At 36.9% G+C, this 24,147-nt stretch overlaps 1 protein-coding gene across 50 annotated transcripts in view; it reads left to right on the plus strand.

Annotated features, from left to right (window-relative positions):
- NRXN3 (neurexin 3) overlaps positions 1 to 24,147 on the plus strand; it is a 1,722,001-nt gene that overhangs the window by 1,284,455 nt on the left and 413,399 nt on the right. For all 50 annotated transcript variants that reach the window (XR_010151246.1, XR_010151247.1, XR_010151248.1 and 47 more), the window contains one exon: positions 14,240 to 14,421. Coding sequence is in view for 47 of the 50 variants with exons in the window: in XM_063793837.1 (XP_063649907.1) it covers positions 14,240 to 14,421 (182 nt within the window). In the remaining 3 variants the exon portion in view is untranslated. The remainder of the gene's footprint in view (positions 1 to 14,239; positions 14,422 to 24,147) is intronic.

Genomic DNA, 24,147 nt, shown 5'->3' on the forward strand with positions numbered 1-24,147 from the left:
TCTTATGTGGCTCTTGGCTGTAGACTATCTTTGTTTTAAGAAGAGCAAACCCATTTGTCCTAATATTCCTGGAGAATTATTTCATTCAGAAGAATAAAAATATCAGCCAGGCGTGGTGGCTCACACCTGTAATCCCAGAACTTTGGGAGGCTGAGGCAGGTGGATCACCTGAGGTCAGGAGTTTGAGACCAGCCTGGCCAACATGCTGAAACAGAAATGGTGCCACTGCACTCCAGCCTGGACGACAGAACGAGACTCTGTCTCAAAAAAGTAAATAAATAAAAATAAAAATAAAAATGTCATATATATAATATAGAGAGAGGTTCAAATACACTAAGAGAAAAAGAAGTCAAGATCATGTAAGCATTACGATTACAACCACATGCAGACTGTTTTTCTTCTGGCTGAAGGCCAGAGAGAAAGGCAAGTAGCTGTATATTCAGTGGGTGTTATTTGGTCAAATCGATTTACATAGTCTTGCAGGTCTTCCAAATACTAAATATTAAGTACTTGGAAAATAGCTGAGCAAAATCTGAGTGCATTCTATGATGATACAGTAGCACAGTCTTGCTTGGGACTTAAAATCATGGTTGTTTATGGTCATGGAGTTCTAACCAAACCCTTGAACACAAAATTCAGTGAGCTCAAAATGAAACTAACACTTTCACATTCTAATCTGTATTTCCTTTTCTATCTACTATTTTATTTGTCCAAATTTGAAAACTCTGAACCAACCCCAGATCCTTCTTTTTTTACTCCCCAAATATCAAATAGATCACAAAAGGCTTTTATTCTTCATGTCTTTCATATCTGCTTCCCCTCATTTCTCACGCTCACTGATCCAATTCCAATTTTCATCTCTCGTGTCTGGGGTATTGCAGCGGTCTTCCTCTAAATGCACGTGGTCTCAGATTATCCTCCCTCCATCTTCTCTACTGCAGACAAAGTTATGTTTCTCAAACTGTGCATTTTCCCACTGATCACTGTAGTCATTTTCCAACTTCTTAAATACTAAAATCACTCTCTGAAAAATTGATATGGAACTTTTTTTTTTTTTTTTTAGACAGAGTCTCGCTCTGTCACCAGGCTGGAGTGCAGTGGCGTGATCTCGGCTCACTGCAACCTCTGCCTCCCAGGTTCAAGCGATTCTGTTGCCTCAACCTTCCAAGAAGCTGGGACTACAGGCGCATGCCACCAAGCCCAGCTAATTTTTGTATTTTTAGTAGAGACGGGGTTTCACCATGTTGGCCACGATGGTCTCGATCTCCTGACCTTGTGATCCACCTGCCTAGGCCTCCCAAAGTGATGGGATTACAAGCATGCACCACCAGGCCTGGCTACTTTTGTATTTTTAGGAGAGACAGGGTTTCTCCATGTTGGTCAGGCTGGTCTCGAACTCCCAACCTCAGGTGATCTGCCCACCTTGGCCTCCCAAAGTGCTGGGAATACAGGCATGAGTCACCGTGCCCAGCCCAATCATACATTCTTTAACATTGTTGTATTATTTCCCAGCAGTTTGCAGCTTATTTTGTTTTAATGCTTTATTTTCCTAGTAACAAATTCTAAAACGATGTTGAATAATATTGTGATAATGAACATCTCTATTTTCCTGATTTTAATGGCAAAGGCTATATAATTTTGCCATTTAGTATGACAGTACTTTGCTTTTGATAATCTCTATCATATTTAGAACATTTAATTCTATCTTAATTAAATTTTAGAGGGAATGGCTGCTGAATTTTTTCCAATACTTAAAAAAAATCCTGAGTAAAATTATATTCAAATTCTACTTCAATTAGGTGAAGTAATGAATTTTGTTAACAGATATCTTTAAGCTGAAACACACTACTTTTCATGTTTCTGAAATCATATTTTTCTTCTAATATACCATTGAAATGCTATTCAAAAAATGTTTATCAATTTTTGTAAGTGAAATTAAAGTGTTTTGTTTTTGTGTAGCATATTTATTAGGTATTGGTATTAAGATTATGTTGGATTTACAAATGAATTGGAAAATTTCTTAGTCTGTTTGGGCCACTATAACAAAATACCATAAACTGAGCAGTTTTGTAAACAACAGAATTTTGTATTTCATAGTTCTGGCGGCTGAGAAGTTCAAGATCTAGGTAGATTGTATTGGTCTCTGGTGAGAATCTCTTTTCTCTTCATAGGCAACATCTTCTTCTATAACCTCACATGGTGAAACCTTACATGGTGATGTCTGTTTTATAAGATCGTTTGCCCCCACCATCTCCCAAAGACCTTACCCTATAATACGAACACATTGGAAGTTAGGATTTCAACACAGGAATTTGCAGGGGGATCATAGGCATTGCAGTCCATTTCATGAAGATTTCTAACCTTGCCTGTAGTATGGTATAAAATGGAGTAATTTAGAAATTATCTCTTATCTTAAAAGTTATGTTGAAAGGTAGATGAAAATTACCTGTAAAATCACCTAGATCTGTATTTTTTAATTATTAAAACTTGAATCTCCTTTCCAATGGTGTCTATGGTCATTAGCCTATTGAGTTTTTCTACTTTTTCTTAGAAATCTTTGACAAGTTATACTTTTTCCTAGAAATGATCCATTCCTTCTGACTTTCAAATATATTGCTTTAAAGTTGTACGAAGTATGATTTTATATTTGTAATCTTTTCTATTGTGATGGTTATATAATTTCTAATGTTCTATTTTTCTCCTATAGTTTTTATTTCTGTTTTTTTAGAGGTTTATATATTTTCTTTGACATTTTAAAGAGCAAACTTTGGGATATTTTTAACTTTTATATTATTTCAAATATTATCGGGTAAATTTCAGCTTTTATTTTTAATCATCAAAACCGTCTTATTTATCTTATTTTTGTAATAGTGCATTAAGGTGAAAGTTCAGTTTATTTATGTTTATTTTCCTTATTATTATTTAAGACATTTTCTTCTGAGTTTCTGAGTAAAGCTTTATCTGAAGTTTATATGACTTGATATATAAAGCTGTCTCTTCATTAATACTCTAATTATTAGGTTTTGGTCTTTTTTACTATATATTTTAAGATTATATGTATAAAGAATACTGTTTGTTCAATAACTTAATTATAGAAATCACTAAGGATTTCTTTGTCAACAAGAATATTATCAGTTTAACAAATGTTCCAATTTGAAATATATACGAATTACTGAATATGCTTCTTAGGTAAAATTCCTGAGTTGCTTATCACCCAATCATCATGGTCATTCTTTGCCAATTTATTTAAGCACTTACTGTGCCCCTATGTGTTCCAGGCACTGTGATAGGTACCAGGAATTCTTTCATATCCAAACTCTTCTAGTTGTGAAAGAACCCAAATTTGAACTAGCTTGGACTACATGAGTTAGCTATTAAAAGTTGTGTATAAGAAAGACCTGGCCAGGCGCAGTGGCTCATGCTTATAATCCCAGCATTTTGGGAGGCCAAGACGGGCGGATCACTTGAACCTAGGAGTTTGAGACCAGCCTGGACAACATAGTGAAACCCTATCTCTACTAAAAATACAAAAATTATCCGAGCATAGTGGCGGGTGCCTGTAATCCCAGCTACTCTGGAGACTGAGACAGGAGAATCTCTTGAACCTGGAGGCAGAGGTTGCCGTGAGCCCTGATCACCCCACTACACTCCAGCCTGGGTGACAGAGCAAGACTCTGTCAAAAGAAAAGAAAAGAGAAGAGGGGAGAGGAGAGGAGAGGAGAGGAAGAGAAGCAGAGGAGAGGAGAGGAGAGGGACAAAGGCACAACTTCACAATATAGATTATAAAAACTAGGTATTTTTAAAATGATAAGATTTTTCTCTCTGTGGCCAAATCTAAATTCAACAGCTTGTCTTTACTCTTTCAGTCAGGATTGATTTTCTCATGACTTTCTCCCCATAAGCAGAAATGTGGCCACGGCAGCTGTGTGTCTCTTATGTCACAGTTTTATCATCAGAGAGGCACTGATGGAGTGTTTCTCTGGTTCCAGGTTTAAAAAAAAAAAAAAAAGTTCATTGAAGTTCTCTAGCCTAGCTTGGGTTAATTGATCACACCTTAGTCTATCTGCTGTATATAAGAGCAGAATCTTTTACGGACATGACAATTTCAGTTCAAATCACATGATAAGTATGGAGGAAAACAATAATTTCTTTGTGAAGAGGCTTAATGTTTCAAGATAGAGACAGAGGATGTGCTGCGCCGATAGAATAATGAAAGTCTCCTATAGTTAAAAAACAAACAAACAAACTTGAGGCAGATTCTTCACTTCGAGGTGCTCACCATAAAATGGCAATACTAAACTATTTCTAGAACTCTATATAGAGTGCCTGTTAGTTATTTTGATCCAGTTACAACTCTTTAAGATGATGAGGTAGAAGTGTTGTCGCCTTCTTAATCATGGAGAAACTGAGGCTCAGTGAAGATAAATGATTGTTTTAGAACAGAGGCATGGACTTTAATAGTTGGGATTTGTTCTTTTCGTCCAATTCTGACCTGGGTTCTATGATTAAGAGGTATGTGTCTCATAGAATCAAATCATCACCCTTCAAAAATATTAGCCAGCTTTTCCAGAAAAATTGTGTTGTATGAATTAAAGCCACAAATACACCAAAGTCATCCGTTTACAGCCCCTGGCCTCTTGTAAGTATGACGATCATTTAAATCAGGCATTTAAAATCAAAGCACTGGAAATAAGCAACTGCTTTTTATCTGTATTGTTTTTCCAGAGAATATTCAATACTTGGCTACCCCTTGATTGTTCTTATTAAAGAAGGTATTTCAAGGCTGTGAAATAAAAGGAGGAAAAGAAGACAAATGTGTATGTTCCAAACTTCTCCTTTCCTCTAATCACGTCTCATGTCATCAGAAGGAATGCACTTCTGAAAAATAAAATGCTACAGAAAAGGCTGCTGAGTAATTATAAAATGATTACTTTTGTTTTTCCTTTATTCATTTATATTTTGCTTATGGACAAATGTATATATGGTCTTTGCTTTTAGTTAATGCTCTGTGAAATAGAATAACGTGGCTATTCTTAAAGATGTCACGTTGCTTTTCTATTGTACATCCCTGTTAGGTTAAATCTGAGATGCACTTATCTATTTATTTTTACTAAAACAATTTGCAATGTGATTTAGAAATGGAGGAGTAACTTAAAACAATTTGACTAAAAATGGGTGTGATTTTCTTGTCTGAGACTGCCAAAAATTCACCAAAGAAAAATCATTCAAATGTCTTTGTGGTTAGGTTTCTTTTATAAATTGAAAGTTGTGTTCTATTTCATCATGAGAGATGCTGTGAGCTCTAACTGATGAGCATTTATAAAATATTTCCACGTTGAGATGAAATGACAAAAAGGCAAGATGAATTAATGAACATTGTATTTTCTTATTCCTTTATTCCCATTCTACTCCATGCCTGAATGGCAACGTGAAGATATGTAAGCATAGGTAAGCCAGGTTTCATTGATTAATTCAACAGCATTTATTTCCTGTGCATTCACAGTGTTGAGAGATAAATAAATTAAACAGCCCTGGCTTCCAGGAGCTCGTAGTACAGAAGCATTCTGGATTTCCATTTTGTTTGACAATAAAACTTAATATTTATTTTCTTAAGCCTGAATACTGTGCAGTTTCCTAGAACTTATTTTGTTTTGCTATATAAGAAACTAGCATGGTTATGAAAGTTAAGTTGGCTGTGAGTTAATTTCTGACATAGACCTCATTATAAATTTACCCTTCAGAATTCAGAGTTTTCTGAGTGTGGTATAATTAATCAGGAATGGACTATTATCTGACCTTACTTTATTCACTTCATAAGAGGACAACCTCACGTAAAACCACTGTCATTTAAGTAAGATAAAATGAGTACCTCTATACTGCCAGTTGCATTGTGAAAGGATTGGGTTTTCATCTTGTTTGCTGTTTTTGTTTTGTTTTTAATTTTGGCCACGTATTAGAAAGCCATTGTCCTTCTTTCCATCATCATCCCATCCCTACCCAGATACACAGGTAAAGGTAAATGGTGAGAATATTAGAGATACAGTTTGACATAATGAAAAGAATGTCGATTGTTGAGTTAGACCTGGATTAAAGTCCTAATTCCATCCGATATTTGGTAAAAGATCCTGGCAAGTAGTTTTACCTTATTCTATAGCTTCCCTCGTCTTTAAAACCAAGATAGTAACTGTTATGAGCTGAATTATGTCCCCTCTACAAATTCAGATATTAAAGTCATAACCCTCAGTATCTCAGAATGTGACTGCATTTGAAGATAGGGTTTTCTGAATGTGGTGTAATTCATCGGGAGTGGGCCATTTCTGACCTTGCTTTATTTTTCAGTTTCAGAGGTTATTTTGGTGGGCCCTCATCCAATAAGACTGATGCTCTTATAAGAGAAGGAAATTAGGGCATAGATTGGTACAAAGGGAAAACCATGGGAAGATACAGGGAGAAGATGATTGTCTACAAGCCAATAGAGAAGCTGTAGAAAAAGCCAGCACTGCTAACACTTTGATCTTGAAATTCTAGCCTCCAGAATTGCAAGACAATGAATTTCTGTTGTTAAAGTTACCCAGCCTGTGGTACATTTTACACAGCCCTAGCAAACTAACACAGCAAAAAATATTTCAAATGAAAAATGTAGAGTTTTGAAATATTATACTGTATACTATGATATATAATAAATAATATATACACATAGCTGGTATTAGTACTAATATTGCTATTAACATTAGTCTAGAGTTTGTATTGCCAAACAGTACCAAAGAGTTTGTGAAAGAAATAATTGTCCCAAAGGAAAAACAATGAGCTTATGAAAATTCCTTTAAGCAAGAGGGAATTTGAGTGTGTCCGTGGAAGCTTTATTTTTAGGTCAATTTTAGCGTCTACAGCATTGCGTATTCTACCACTAATCATCTTTTTCCTTAGTGGAAGTATCCTGAAATTTGATGAGTAAAAATGACTTTCTTTTATATTTTTGTGATATAACAGCTTCTAAAGTAATGTGTTTCTGAAAATGTCATTACCCCTAAGACTTACTTACAAAGGGTCATGATGTGTTTGTCAAAACTCATCAGTGTGTCCAGAAACTATGTGTGTGTGTATTTTAGTCAAACTTTCTGGGAGTTAAAGTATATATAAGGTAACACAGCAATGGAACCTCTCAATAGCTGGCATCAGATTTGCAAATGGCACAATTATTTGTTTCCTCTTCATTGGTCCTTGAAAAATTCGTAATGTTCCCATCAAAAGTTCCAGCCAAGCATATTTGTAAGAACAGGGTTTGTACATAACCTATTATATCATGAAGAATGGCTCTCTTCCATGGTATTCACCACCAGAATTAAGTAGTGGTAGACTTTTTTTTATTCATGGAAAACATTTAGTGAATGGGTAGAATATTATTTGTTTTATATTGTTCTCTCATCAGCTCCTTTGGAGACTTTGGCATCGGGTACAAAAAGGGTCTCACTCTGCACACCAATTTGAGTTCCCATGTTATCAAACAGATTTAATGCTAAACTAAACTGGTGTTTGTTCTGCTTATAAGTCTTTGAGTTGAAGCCTTGTTTCTGGAATATTGGGATATGCTCTGAAATGTTGCCTCTGTAGATCCTAGAAAGTAATGATGTTTTCTGCTTTCATGCGATTTAGTTTTAATTATTCTTCCTTCAACAGAGAGAAATAGATTGCCCCACAGGGAGGGAGACCTCACCTTGCCTGAGCATTGTCTAAGAAATGGCTTTTTCTCATGATGTACTTAACTGTTAGGCAATGTTGTCAGTTTCTCAGCTTACTGAGCAGCAAATCTGCTCATTTCTTTGCCAAGGAAAAATAATGTTCTGAAAAATAGATGAACTTTCTCTCTTAATGTTCAGTGCATTCAATGTTGCTTTATTTAAGGCTGCTTTATCATCAGTTCTGGTGTTTATTTCAAAAAATTCAAAGTAGACAAAACAGATCATTCACTAAATTCCATCTATTCAATAAATAAATTGCAGAACTGTTTTTAAAATGTGTATCATTTACCCTGTACTCCCTAGTGGCTCCCTCTGTAATGCAGAGGCGTTGTTTGCAGTTTTTCCATCTGTTATTCACCTTTCTCCCCTCCTTTTGGAGCTCTTGATCTCTAGGGATGTTTTTAGGGAGTCTTTATCCCATTAGTCATTGGGACAGCTTTGGAGAAGAGGGCATAGTTAAGAAAGGGAGGATCCCATTCTATTCTCAACTCCACTACTTAGCAACAGATCAAGTTGTTTAATCTCCTTGAGCATCAATTTTCTTTTTTATTAAAATAGTAACCAAAATATTTGCCATTAATATTTCAGTGAGTGTTGAGGGAAGAGGCATCAGATGAGACACTCCAAAAGAAAGCAATTTGAAAATCATTTAATTCTATGGCAATATAAGGCCCAGCTGTTATAAAATAGTGAACATTATTCACTCCTAAAACAGCCAGAGAGATGAGCGGCAGAGGAAAACCATAGAACAAACTAAGTAAAAGAAATTGAGAAAATGTATTCTTTGGGCAATCAGGTATTACGAGATCCTTCAGTTAAATTTATGTCTCTATTTGCTAGAAGAGATATTTGTCAGTTCCAAAGCCACAAGCCTTTCCCTTTTGGTTTTATTAGCTACATGGTAATTGATATGAATTTAAAAGATAGTTTTAATTTAATAGCAATAACTACATCTACTGGCAGGATATATTTTATGTCATTGATAGTCCTTTTATTTTCCAAAAGGATTTACCAGTTTATAGTAAAAAAACACGAATGTGGATAAGCTTGTGAAAGAGTAATAAAAAAGAAATAAAGAATAAGAAACCTGAAATGATAGAGGAAGACCAACATACCTTACTGTTATGAGATTTTATACCAAGTCCTGAGGCAATGATCAAAGAGAATTAGAGCAGGAGACTGACATCTTGTTTCTCATCCTAGTTTATCTATCATGTACTTTGCACATAATTGTTATACTTATTTTATTACTTAATTTATTGTTCTACTTGTTATACTTGTCCACAAGTAAATTATCCAGTTCTCCTTAAATTTAACTCTCAGAGGCCGGGTGTGGTGGCTCACGCCTGTAATGCCAGAACTTTGGGAGGCTGAGGTGGGTGGATCACCTGAGGTCAGGAGTTCGAGACCAGCCTGACCAACATGGTGAAACCCCGTCTCTACTAAAAATACAAAATTAGCCAGGTGTGGTGGTGCATGCCTGTAATCCCAGCTACCTGGGAGGCTGAGAGAGGAGAATCGCTTGAACCCAGGAGGCGGAGTTTACAGTGAGCCAAGATCATGCCATTGCACTCCAGCCTGGGTGACAAGAGCAAAACTCCATCTCAAAATAAATAAATAAATAAGTAAAATAATAAATTTAACTCTCAGATTTCCCCTGGGAGATGCTTCCAAAACTTATTCCATTTTAACATCAATAGAATTATTTGAGGGAAGGCTAGTTTGATATATATATATACATTATATATATGTATTATATATATATTTATAGATCTATAAATATATATATAAAATACATGAGTGAGAAAAAATTATATTCCTCATTCTCTTGAAGAAACGATAGATCACTCATTTAATTAGCTTGCTCTGTAACTATATGTGTGTGTATATATATATATACACACACATACATATATTCACATATATATATATACACACACACATACAACCAATATTGTATTCTTGTATTTTAGTACTTTTATTAGGCCATTTTACCTGTAATTATTTGATGGGGTAAATAATAAATGAATTCTAGTCTATTGTATTTTTTAACTAAACCTTTTTTGTTTTTCACACACATGCATGCACACACACATAGACAAATATATATGCTTATGTATATGTATATGTGCATACACAATATATGTATATGTATATGTACATACACATATGTATGTATATATTATTTGTATATCTAAAGTGAATCTTAAGACAAGAATTCTATTTCTGTTAATAGTCTCCCGGAAAAAGTAATATGCTATTTGGCTATAAGACTGGAAATAGAACCCATGCCATAAAGGCAGGACCAGGGGGTTTCTAAGTCAAAACAACAACAACAATAAAATAATTAACCTAAGTGATCCTAAATAAAGAAAAACTAAATTGCCATCAACAATTATATTCTAATACAATAAGCAATAAAATGCACCCAAAATTTAAGAACCTTGGAGAAATATGTGGATGAGAAAAAATTATATTCCTCATTCTCTTGAAGAAACTATAGGTCACCCACTTTATTAGCTTGTTCCGTAACTTTCACCCAGGACTCCTTTGTGATCGCATGGAAGACTGTTTGATCCTTTTCTTCTGCTGGATCACCATCCCAAGCACACACTCACAGAACACATACCAAAACACTCTGTCAATATCACCATCAGCTCCATCACAGTAGGTAGTTAGCCAATTATGAAAACAATAAGCCAGGCCCATTATTTGCAGGTTGTGAGTTAAAAAAAAAAAAAAAAAAAAGAGTCATCCTTGTTGACTATTTGAAGATGAGATGTATCCTCTTAATCTTTGTTAGTGGTGACTGTGTAGAGAGTTCATTCCTGGAATACTGTGTTGGTTAAAACTCAGCAAAGCAACCTCAGCTGCTTGCAAACTTGCAAATCCTCAAGTGTTAAATGGCCAAAATGCTACTATAGCAATTTTTTCTTCAGTTGAATTGGTCAGTTTTTGCCAACAAGGATGAAATTTACATGATTCTGAATATAAACATAAGTAGTATGATCTTGCATCAGCATACTGAACACGGTGAGAAACCAGCAATCAGAAGTACGAGGCTCAGGGGAGAAAGCACGTAATGTGGTATAGCATGCCTCAGAAATGAAAATCTTTGATGAATTAAGAGGAGGTTCTTATAGTTCCCAGGATTTTCCCAAGAAGTTGATTTGTAATCCACATTTTAAAATAACACAATTAACTTTTTTATTTGAATATATGAAACAAAATAATTCTATGTTTCCTGTAGGACTCTAGGCATTTTATATTAAAATTAACACGAAGTATGTATTTACCTTTAAAAACCACGCAAGATGGCAAAGCATGAAATGTAAAGAGAAAAAACAATAACAACATCAGAGTAGAAAGTTATAATTGTTAATTACCTTCCTCTAATGTCCCACAGCATTGGACTATGGGAGCATTCAGGGCCTTTATTCACTCTTACCAGCAAATACTTTACCAAGAATAGATATTTTCATATTTTTTTCTTCATAGCAAAGTAATCATATGCCAGGTACTTCGTATCTTTTATGCTTTCTTCACCTGTAAAGTTAGAATCATCTAACATAGTGACATCGTAAATTCAGAGTAACAAAAGCAATACAAATAATTTTAAATCAAATTTTTAGTCTATCCTATCAAATATTGTCATAGTGAAGTTTTGTTTTTTGTTTATTTAAAGATTAAAGCCACTGTGACTTTCTAACCATATATAAGAAATTATATATTTATGTATTAAAATATTCTTCTCCTTTGTATTGGAGCACTGAGAATTACTGTTAGGATTGTGGATGAAAACTACAAGTAAAATGCTTAAAGTTGTTGATATGGTGAGATGGCCAGACAAGCTTTTGAAAACATGCCAAATTTGGGGGCTGTGACTTTGTTTTCATTCTGCTTTAGTCTGATAAAAAGATGTGGAAAGAACTAAGTACAGACAACTGTTTGCCCCATTGGTGTAGTTTATTGATACAGTTTATTGTGTAATTACATTGGTATGTGGTGAAAAAAGGCTTTCAGAGGTAGAAGGCTCAGGCTGGAGACTTGAAAGTGGTACCATTTAAATCAGATAATTGAGTCTCTGTTTCCAAATCTGTAAAAGAGTGTTAAGATATAAAATATCCCATACAATTGTTGCAAAGATTCAGCAAATGAATTTGAAAATATTTTGCAAACTGTAAAGCAGCATGTATATGCTGCTATCAATTTTTTGACTTGTTATTTTTGTAGTGACAAAATTATCTCCTGATAGAGTATGAACTTATCTCTGTAGCAGAATCCACTATATATTTAGGATAGAAAAGTAAAAGATTTTTATAAATTGCCATGAAATGTCACAGGCTGATTTGCATTTTTTGGTGATTCTATACATTAATCACTGAGTAACCTTCAGTTTTCCAAATAAAGAATAAAGAGAGTGGTGATGACATTTGTAACCATCTACAGAGGAATTATTTAAATTCTTCACAGATGGAGCGATATCAAGGGTAAATCATTATAGCCACATTTCTAATTTTAAGAAGCTTTGAGGGTGTTTGTGGATGATAGGAAGTAAACATTGTTTTGCGTATAGAATTAATCATAGACTTTGCATACCACAATTCCAAATCCTCCAGATGAGTGTAGAGGGCTTTCGAGACACCATCCCCTAAGGATCGAGAAATTCATAAAAGGAAAATAATGTTATGCTACATGTAATATACAAATTGAGCAAATTGGAGCAACTAGAATAGTGACCTTTCAAAGAAGACAAATTAGATTCTGTACGCCTCAGAATTTAATGAGTCTTAGTGCTTTAGGAAGGATGACATATGACACATAGTCTTAATTCTAGTCTCACAAGAGTTAACTTTATTATTTCTCAACAAGATGAATAACTCACTTCTTCTTTGGTCAACATAATTCTACCTAATATTCTCTGTAAACTAGCTCTGGAAATACATGCGGACCAGTGCTTGAGATTTTTAGTAAATGTAAAAGGTATCTGAATGGTTGTATAATGCTGCTTTAAAAGAGTTTTAAGGGTTGGAACATGGTCACTGAGAAATACACAAGAAAATCTGTTACCAAATGTGCTCTGAATTTTGAGATGAGTAACCCGTGGAAGTATTCACTATGGGTAACACCACTTGCCTAAAACCACAGAGGCAACAAATGGCACAGCCTTTCTGGTCACCAAATCTAAATGATTTTCTCCAACTGAAATTTAAAATGTGTTTCTTGAAATGTACTTTTTATAATTTCTGAATTACAAATATTTTCTTTATTTTTATTCCCATTTGCTTTGTAAGTAGTTCTAAATTAATATATTCTTAGTAACTCCTGAGTTCATATGGATAATAGTAAAAACACAAGTAAAGAGTAAACATACTGATAAACCCACTAATCATAATTGACAACTACCATTTGTCATGTTCAAATCTCATTATCCTGTGATGTTTTTTCTGTTTCTTGTATCTTCTTCCTAAGATTTAGTTTGAAAAAGGAAAAGAAAATGCATTTAATGCCAGATAAATACCACCACTAGGGAACAAAAAAAAGGTCCATTTTTAAAGGACTCCTGGAGGCCAGGTACGGTGGCTCACGCCTGTAATCTCAGCACTTTGGGTGGCCAAGGCAGTCAGATCACAAGGTCAGGAGATTGAGACCATTCTGGCTAACATGGTGAAACTCCGTCTCTACTAAAAATACAAAAAATTAGCCGGGCGTGGTGGCACGTGCCTGTAGTCCCAGCTACTTGGGAAGCTAAGGCAGGAGAATTGCTTGAACCCAGGAGGCAATGGGTGCAGTGAGCCGAGGTTGCGCCACTGCACTCCAGCCTGGGCAACAGAGAGAGACTCCATCTCAGAAAGAAAAAAAAAAAAAAAAAAAAAAAAAACTCCTAGAAATCATTTTTGTTACCATGTTTATAGCAACACAATAGTGAAATAGGCAAATGCATTTAGTCACATAACTTGGTTTTCTTGGGCCACTACTTTCTTTCCTGTGGGAGTGGGAGAGGGTACAAGCAGGAGAGACATGATGCCTTTGGACTGCTCTGTTACCTTCAGTTTTGTAAGGCTCCTGGCTCCACTGACTAGATTATGCTGATAGATAAGAGATAGGGGACTAGTTTTCTACCTTGTGCCTGTCCTGGCCAAGATGCAAAATTAAGCCTACTGTTGAGGAAGACCAGAAAGTTGTTTATTGCAATGTACCCAGGCTCCCAGACTTAGGATGTTATTTACCCTCCACCGTTATGCAGCGGGAACTTAAGATGTTAAGAACGACTGTTACCAACATCTGCTTTGTTATGCATTCATTCTGCCTGCATCTTTAATTTGGGGTGATAGCTGCCTTCAGAAGCTTTGGGAGCCGTTCCTCTCAGTAACCAAATACTGTCCCATGGGGGGACATTTCCTCTCTGCAGCTGTTCTGTGTAGGGTCTCAACAGTGTGCTACAGCTGGCTGTATGCAATATAGTGCCTTGATGTCTCCCTCTCTCCTTGCTTTTGCAGCTGGCGCTACGTACATCTTTGGGAAAAGCGGTGGGCTTATCCTCTACACCTGGCCAGCCAATGACAGGCCCAGCACGCGGTCTGACCGCCTTGCCGTGGGCTTCAGCACCACTGTGAAGGATGGCATCTTGGTCCGCATCGACAGTGCTCCAGGACTTGGTGACTTCCTCCAGCTTCACATAGTGAGTACCGGGCCTTGGCCTGGATTTTCTTATGTTACTGGTGGTCTGAGTTAGTGATTCAGGTAGACGCAGCAGAACATTCTAGATCAATATGGCAAAGGTGCACGTGCTTATAAAAATTGTTTTCAGATGTGAACCATCATATTTACAGGGTTCCTGGGGGGAAAAAACTTAAAAACTCTTCCTTCTTCCCCATGTATATAGGGAGGAAAAAGAAATTCATTCTTTGCAGGCTCCCTTCCCAACTGTGTGGCTTGGCCTGTGGCAGAACATTTAGCAGACTTCTAGGGTATATTTAAGAGATTTACCTGGTGTGGATCTTACCTGATGCAAGCAGCAAAGCCAAGTGGAATGTTAACAATCTCCTAGGCTGGGATTTGGCAAACCTTCTGTAAAGAGACGTATAGTAAATATTTTGGACTTTGCAGGTCAGATAGTCTCTCTCAGAGCTACTCAGTTCTGCCTTTGTAATGTGAAAGCAGCCACAGACAATACATTTTTTTGAAATGCATGAGACTGTATTCCAATAAAAATGCATCTATAAAAACAAGCTGCAGGCCATAATTTAGTGACCCCTGTCCTAGGCTTCAAGCATCACTGTAAGAGATGTAATAAATGTGTGATAAAAACTGAGACCAGAGTGCCAGAGTGGGCAGGGCAAAAGGGAAACAGAACAGTGATCAAGAGTTGAGTAATTCATGTGTATTGCATACTCAACATTTTGCTTTTGGTCTTGTACATATGCGCTTAATAGCACTGCACCCTTAATCCCTGTAGATCATAAGAACACAGCAAAGGCTAAGAAATTAAAAATGATTTAGAAGAAAAAATTCTTTTGTTATAAGGATGGAAAATATTTTTACAGCAACAATTAACCCATTTTGTCACCTGTGCAGTCTGCAGTTAAGAAAGTAGGCTAAAGAGAGATATGATTCTCATCCATAAGTACCCAAAGTGCAGTCTCCAAGAGCAAAGAGAGGAATTGTTCTCATTAGTTAGCAATGACAAGGCTAGAAAGAATGGATTTAATTTGGAGCAATAAGAATTTAGTTTAAATAGCAGGAGGAAAAGGCAGTTAAGAAAAAAGATCAACTGGGGATTACTACCAACCTCCAAAAAGGAGGAAAAGGAACATTGATTAGGAATCTCTGAATCAGAGTTTTGCTAATGTGCAGGTGTATAGAGAGAAGCAGAGGATACAATTTCATTGCTGGTCTCTGGAGTTGGAGATGGCGGGCCGGAATCATGCATGACAAGCCCAGCTCCCACAGCAGTGCGCATGTCTGACACTTGCTCTTCCAGCATGCCTTGGAAATGAGAGCAGCTTAAAGTCCTAGGCTTGAGCTGGAAGTCGGTCTAGCCCCAGTATAAGCCAGATCAGGGCAAGACTCTGCTTAGGAGCTTAAGGAAGAACTGGTTAGAGATGATCACCTTCAAAATGTGGTGGAGGAGTCTTGAATAGAGTTGTGAACTTTTCAATTTTTTCTCAGATGCTTCAGGAACCATATGGTGCTATGAGCCTGAGCTAACACATTTTAAAAAGCTATGCCAAGGAGCAAAAAGAAAGGCAGCCATACTTACTACACTTTATCTTTATTTGGCCTCTAAGAACCACCATAATTTACAAAACTCTGTGAGATTTATGCTACATATAACTTAATGACTATTTCATGGCGGCTATAACTAGGCTATTATTACCAGCTCACTTGCATTTCCACAGTGATTTATCTTCTTTTTTTGTTCATTGTGACTGCCTAAGAAAAATATGATTTGGCACAGACATGAGCATCTTTTTGAGTCAAATAGTGTACTATTGTTTTATCCATTCCTGCTCATTCATGTTTTGTAGAACATCTCCACTTTTAAGAGGGAGGTTTTCCTATTTTCTGATGGTTTACTTGAAATTAGCAGTGTTTTAATAAAATTGTCATGCAGATTGTGGTAACTTCTAGGAGGAACCAGAACATTCCAGTATATTATAATATGCCATTATAAAGTTCTGTCATTTCTTTGGGGTCTTTGAAAAGTGAATGCTCTAAACATACTTTGAGATTCAAGTAACATCCATTGTGTGCATTTATTAGTGTGTGTATTCTGTATAAGCATACCCATTAGATTTGACATAGTATAATATTATTTTCTTTGTATGAGCAAAATTACCAGACATTTTATATCAAAATATAAAGAGCCCCCTGGGATACTGTAGGCACTTGGGTGATACAGCCAATTGCTTAAACGTTCTGTGAAAGCCCAGTAGATTTTCCTTCAAATCTTAGATTAGGAAATGATGTCACCTGACCTTTTCAGAAAAAAGGAAAAAAGGATCCTATGCTGTGGGGAATCTGTGTGATTCTAGAGTGACCCTGACATGTTCATGGCCCTCTCGAGCACCAGGCCCCTTCATAGGTCTAGTCATTTGAAGCCATATTTTATTTCCTTGCAGATTATCTCTTTGTCTACTCTGAAGAAGGCAGGTTTCTTATCATACTTGAAAGTAAAGAAATCTAAGTAGAAGACTAAATGGCTTAATTATGAAACCAGCTTTTTGTTTTGGACATTTAAGTAGATACTTCAGGGAAACAAAGCCATAAATACTTATTAAGATACTTTTATAACTTTTTCAATCTATAAAAGGTGGTTCTGTTTGTTGAATGGTTTGTTTTCTTGTACTAAATAAAATTACTGAAGAGAGAAAGAGCTTTGGGGCCATTAATGAAAGTGGAAGGGATTGAGCATAAGGCAGAAGATGCTATTTCACCTTACAGTTTGCCTTGAAGAGAAACCTCCTGGGAAAAAGAAAAAGTGATAGAAGACACAAGGGGGAGATGAAAGCAGGTGGTTTACTCCGTTTTTTTTTTACTGCTATAACAGAATACTTGAGATTTGGTAATTTATAAGGAACATAAATTAATTTCTCACAGTTCTGGAGGCTGGGAAGTCTAAGATCAAGGTACTGGCAGGTCTGGTGTCTTGGGAGGGCCCAGTCTTCACCTCTAAGGCGAGCACTGCATCCTCAGAAGGGGAGGAACCCCATGTTTTCACATGGCAGAAGAGCAGAAAGAGTGAACCCACTCTTGCAAGCCCTTTTTAGGATAGCATGAGGCAGAGCCCTCATGACCTAAGCGCTTCCCAAAGGTCATACCTCCCAACACTGTGGCATCGGTGATCAAGTTTCCAGCACACGGAATTTTGGGAGACACATTCAGAGCATAGCAGCAGAATATATTCCAGGGATAAGGGAAGAGGACAGGGCTCTGCCTACCGATGTGCTTCAACAAGGGATTACATGGGGGCAAAGCTTCATTCTTTGAATATGAGTGTTCGTTATAAAATAACAACAACAATAAAAACCTAAAGTACTTTGGTGCTACTTGTGAGTGGTGGTCAGGCTAGTAAAGTTGGTCAAAAACAAAGTACAAACTCCAAAATTAGCCAGCGGTGTGTATGTGTGTGTGTGTGAGAGAGAGAGAGAAAGAGAGAGAGAGAGTGTGTGTGTGTGTGTGTGTGAGAGAAAGAGAGAGTGTGTGTGTGTGTGTGTGTGTGTCGGGGAGAAGGAGAAGAGACAAAGAAAGTTTGTATTTTTTTAACTTTCAAAGAAGACAATTCCTAGAAATTCCTGAAGTGTTTTGAGCAACATCAACATTGTCGTTGGAATATTTCCTTTTTACCCCCAAGTGGACTTATTTGAAGGAAGAGAAAATACTCTTCCAAGAACACTAGAGAGCCTGACCCTGGGGTAAGCACCCACTCTAGAATAGCCCCAGGGCAGGAGTGGCAAATAGGCTTCATCTTGCCTGAAAATTCTCAGTGCCTCACTCTCTCTCTTCAAGCTTTACACCAGGAAGATTTATGAGAACAGCGGGCAAATCCACAGGTAGGAGATCTAGCTTCCATTAGTCATGTCTGCCACATGTGCAGATGTGAGGTTTTGTGAATGTGCGCTACACATTCATCACATCTGCTTTAAGCTCCACAGTATTCCTCCACACGTGCTCCAATTTTCCCATTTCTTTTCCTTTGTTATCCTGAAATCCCTTTGTATTAAAATTTCTTTGGAAAAGCAGTATCTTAAGCTCATGTTGCACTGCAAGTCTTGGAATGATTTATTAATTCATCTGAAGTAGTCAATCTTATTGCCATCCTTCTCATACCAGCCTAAAGTCAGCTCCTGTGACAGAATTTAAGTTTTGATAGGAGAGTTGGACAGAAAGGAAGAAAAGTGGCCATGGCTAGTTTGGGGATGTGCAGTGTTGTGTGGGATGGTAGAAATGAGTGGGAAAACTTGGGCAAAATGAAGGCATTTGTGTCCTAGATTGAGTAATTGGGGCAAATGAAGAAAGGGTCACCAAGACGGTTGAGTGCTATGAGCACTTTTTTCTTTTATGTATGTATTTTAAGTTCAGGGGTACAAGTGCAGGTTTGTAGGCTTGTTACATAGGTAAACTCGTGTCATGGGGGTTTGTTGTACAGATTTCATCGCCCAGGTATTAAGCTTAGTATCCATTAGTTATTTTTCTTGATCCTCTCCCTCCTCCCACCCTCCACCCTCCCAAAGGCCCCGGTGTGTGTTGTTCTCCTCTATGCGTCCATGTGTTCTCATCATTTAGCTTCCACTTATAAGGGAGAACATGCAGTATTTGGTTTTCTGTTCCTGTGTTGCTTTGCTAAAGATGATGGCCTCCAGCTCCATCCATGTCCCTGCAAAGAACATGATTTCATTCTTTTTTATGGCTGAAGAGCACATTTTTTCTATTTCATGATTTGCTCAGATTGTCTTTCATTCTGGCCAAGGGAGCAGAGGCTCTTATTTCTCTTGCTACTTTCTTTTAAACCTAAAGTCTTCCCACTCATCTGGGCCTTATAAAAGTTAAATAGGTTTTGACAAAAAGTGTTGAACAACACAGGCATTTGGTCATTTTAAAAAATCAGAGAGGGCCAGGAGATAAAAATGATTTAGAAATTGCTTGCTTCAAATTAACTAACATTTCTTTGTTTTTGGTTCACATTCCATGATGCAATATTTTCTGAATGAATTATAAACTGTTATATTAATAAAATTTTGAATTAAGCATGTTTGAAAAAAGGCAAAGAGATCTTTGTTGAAGTATATGTGCATGAAATGAGATTCTGTAGAGCGAGGGTGTCTTAGGGTAGAGGAATTTTTAAAAATCTATTTCAAATGTTAGTTTCCTTCCATTGAAATCGATTGTTGAGGAATTAAAGCTCAATTTTGGAGAAAAGCTGCTATCGCTTGCGAGTGACATCTGCCTATTGACCCCACATCTAGGCTTTAAGGAGCGGTGTCATGTTACACTCACCTTCATTTATAAACAGGGAAAAAAACTGAATAGGACTAGAGAAGAGATTAGCATGAAGTGCTTGTTATTACTATCATGAAACTCTTGTCAACCTCTTTCACCATCTGCAAAATAGAAGGTCGGGGAGAACTGGGCAATAATTAGCTTCCCTTTATGTAGTTAATGCTGAGTGTAAAAAAGACATCCTATTAATTTCTTTCTCCCTGTATGTAATTTACAGTAAATCCTCTTGGATTCATTTTTTAATTATGAGCCTTTCAGGAACAGTGAAAATTTATGTGTTAAGATATCTGTTTTGTTTGACAAGAATCTATAACCTTCCCCAACTATTTCCTTCCTGACTTAAAATGTAGATTGTTACATACACGAGGATGAGGGGCAGACAAAGAACTGCTGTCCAGACTGACCCCCATTTCACGGTGGCAAAGTGTTCTCCTTCCAAAAACTGGAACTTTGAAAACAGATTGATAATATTCTATCAGTGTCATATTTGGGGAAATTGGATATTTATTAAGTTTCACTTGTATATTATTGTTTTTACATAATTTATAGCACCCAACGAGAGTCCTGTAGAATAAATGGAAGTAAAGCTGAATGATGATGAATGGTCTGTTCCTCCCATCTATTGCATTTATAAATTGCCAGCCTGGATGCTTCATTTGGGCTGTCTCTATGTGGGATATTTACAGTAAACCATCAGCATCTGCTGGGATAGTCCTTAGTAAGGTTAGGTGGCTGTTAGCTTAGATTCATCTCTGGGTTTGGCCAGTGACAGAATTGGATTTGAGTCAAGAACTGTATTTGGGGAACTTTCCAGTGGAGTATGGAAGAATGTTGGTGTTTTTGAGACTGGTAACGCAAATAAAAAAGGAACGAACAAGAAAACAACAGAGGTATCCAACAGATGCAATTTCGTTTCCCATGGAGTGCTGTGCACTGCAGGTTGACTCCGTATTTCCTTCCATCGCTATTTGCTCTTAGTGAAAAAGACCTCTTTGGGTTTTCTGAGCTTAGGAGTTTTTCCAGATCATTAGCCACTTATACGGAGAGGACCTGCTGGGCATTGTCTCTCCAGCTTTCAGCTTAGCCATGCTATCCCAGCAGAGTCGGAGAAGAAGGTGGGAGAAGGGAGTAGAAGTGATGATTGGATGAAGTGACTGCTTATGTAACCTGGACCAGAGGCAGCTCTCTGCAGCGGAGCTGGTGTGTGTTTTCTCAGATCTCTATTATTCCCATGATATTTCTATCTAAATCTGTTTGCTTTGATTCCACACATGGTTTTGAGAGGCAGCAAGCCATAGTAGAAAGATGTGCTTAATTTGAAACCAAAAAAAAGTTGGATTTGAGTTCCATTTCTCAATCCATTTCTGTCAGGGAGCTATGTGACTTTCAGCAAGTCATTCTACTACTTGGAGCTTCAGCTTCCTCTTCTTGTAAATGGGCATAAAATATTATGTTGCAGGGCTTTCTCAAAGATCAAGTGAAATAAAATATTTAGAAGCTGTTGATTATCAGCAAAACACTGCACTAAGGGAGAATGGTGGTTTTCCTGATAAAATGGGTGCTGTAGAGGTGATGACTGCATTAGAGAAACATATATAGAAGGAAAGTTTTAGTTTAATTGTTTGTATAAGTCTGCTTGGACTTTTTAGGCAAAATTTTTTAATTTCTGTTTCATCTGATCAAATGTCAATTTTATGAATTAACCAGATTCACAATGAAGACTTTTGGAGCATCTCTTTAGCATAAAGTGAAGAAGCAGTTACCTCTGAGGGAATTTAGGTCATGACCTTGGTTAGGTCAATAGGATAAGTGACCCTATAGCCTCCTTGGTGTCTCATTATATAGCGTTGTGTCTCTATCCCTGTTACAAGATGATAATGCATTGCGCTTCTATTCTCTTTAGTATAAGCTTCCAAAGGGCTCTAGACTCAGCAGTGAAATTGTTGCCTGCCTTGCCCTGAAGTTTATTCTTTAATTTTATCGACCATGGGAAATGGGAATATGCCACTTTGCATGAAAACAGGGAAAGAAGAGAAGAAGGAAGAGAGGGAAAGAGGAGGAGGAAGGAGGAGGAGAATAAGGAAAATAAAAGAGCAAGAAGAAGATGACAATAGCCATGACCATCACCACCACCAATAGAAGTAGTAGCAGTAGGAAAGCAAAACCTTTCTAGATAGGCCTAGTATCAAAATGGTTTTAGACTCTCCTTGGGTACCAGATAAAGTCACAAAGGGCTTGGTCATATACTCGGGGATAGAACCCCCACAAAATGTTGCTAGAACCAGAGTCCTAATGGAGGTACAGCCAGACTGTGGGGAGCTAAGTAGGTCTTGCCACCAAGTACACTGGAAACCTAAAACCAGAAATACAAACAGAAATACTTCATAGATTTGGATTCCCCAAAATATGAAGGAAAAGGGTATTATAAATTTACTATGCAAATGAAATGTACAATAATGCAATCATAAAAATCAAGTTGACAAAGTGTGTGGAAAATAGGTTATGGCTGATAGGAAATTATGAGAAGGAAAGGCCAAATGGCTATATCTTTCTCATTTATGGTTCATACAAGAGCCCTTAGACTGTTAGTTAATGACAGTTATGTTTCAGAATCCTCAATGCATACAAATAAGAATTTTGAAAAACTAAGATGAAGAGAATTTAGCTCCTGAGCATCATTCATTTTATACATATATAAATTGAGTTTTTATTATGTGTCAGGAAAAGTGCTGTGTGTTGAGGGTACTGTGACCAACCTTGGCTTGCATAGCATAAACAGGCTTGAGAGGCCACGACAATTACAAAAACAAGAAATTAGGTTTTCTACTCATTATGAGGTGATGTATATACAACTCTTGCACAACTCCTGGCATATAGTAAGCTTTCAATCATGGATAGATTTTGATATTATTGGTACTCAAAGATTTTTCTTCAACTAACTCATTTTAACTCAAAAACTTGTTATATTTTATTTTCCTAAGCAATGAATAAACTTTAATCAGGCCTCTGAAATTTGAAATGAAGCAATATAAAATTCTAAGGAGCTGGGATGTTACTGATTTAAAGACAGCTGGGTGGCACATATACTGGGTTATTGCAGTTATCAAGCTAGCTGAATAAGTTCTGAATAGCAGAAGCGTTTTAGATATATGAATCTAAAATGCAACAAGCAAGGCAAACTCTAAGTGCCATCACGTGAGTGCTGGGGCTCACAGGACTTAATGGCAAGCCTCCCTTAACACCATCAGTTGGATGCATTATCTCATTGACCCACCGCTTACACTGCTACTTGTCATTACTCCTGGGGTATTGTTCAGTGCAACAGGGCAAGAAATAACTCATCGACTCCCTGAAGCTATAGATGATGGATTTTAGATCCCTAGCTGTATTCAGAAGGCATAGGAGCTCAGTGTATTGATGGGGGAATTCATTAGCCACCCACTCCACAGAATCAGTTTCTTAGATCCTGGTGCTGTCACTGCTGCTGTTGCAACTTGTTAGTGTTTCAGGGACAGACGTCAGAGGGAACTGTATAACTACATTAGCCTCACAGATAGTACCGACAGCCAGACCTGTCATTTCCTGGCCTGCGATGACACCTCTGGAGCCTAGAATCACTTAAAGATATTTAGATAGGCCCTGTTGATCCGACCAAGCTAACCTTCATCCTGAAATCAATTCATACTCAGGATGACAGGAAATGAGTTGTCATTAAGGCTCATATTCTATTTTTGAGTCCTTAGTTAACCTCTTATAATTCAGTTTATTTTTCCTCCTCCATTTCTGTAAAATGGCAGGTAATTTAATGACATAGATTATTACTTCCTACATTTACTCGGGAGCATGTGTTTCAGAGACCATCTTACATTGATACCATTACTATCACTTTCAGCTAATATTGATTGACAAAATACCAGGTACCAGACACTGTGCAAGAACTTTGTTTACACGGTCTTATAATGAGCTCATGACCACTCAGTGAGGCAGTCACTATTAATATCCTCATTTTATAATTGGGGCAACTAAAGTTTGAAGAAGCTAAAGCATTTTCCCAAGATAGCACTACTAATAAACAGCTGAATGGGCTTTCAAATGCAATTCTGACCCTTAATTACTATTACACCCCTAATGCAAGTTTTAGAGTAGAAAGCATAGTGGTAATAATTTTAACTCAATTCATACTTATGAAACAGCAATTTACTTGGGATTGTTAGAGATGTGAAGAAAGTTAATATCTAGCCAGGGGGTAGAGGGGAATGAAAATCATATGTACGAATCTTTTTAAAAACAGAATCAGCTATATATCAAAGAAGGTAAAAATACTGCTGGTTGCTGAGATTTTTTTTTTTAATGTACATAGATGGGATGGGACAGATTTTGACTAGTGGAATCTGAAGAAAGAGCA

The sequence above is a fragment of the Pan troglodytes genome, chromosome 15, assembly GCF_028858775.2.
Source record: "Pan troglodytes isolate AG18354 chromosome 15, NHGRI_mPanTro3-v2.0_pri, whole genome shotgun sequence".
In the NCBI taxonomy this organism is placed as follows: Eukaryota; Metazoa; Chordata; class Mammalia; order Primates; family Hominidae; genus Pan; species Pan troglodytes.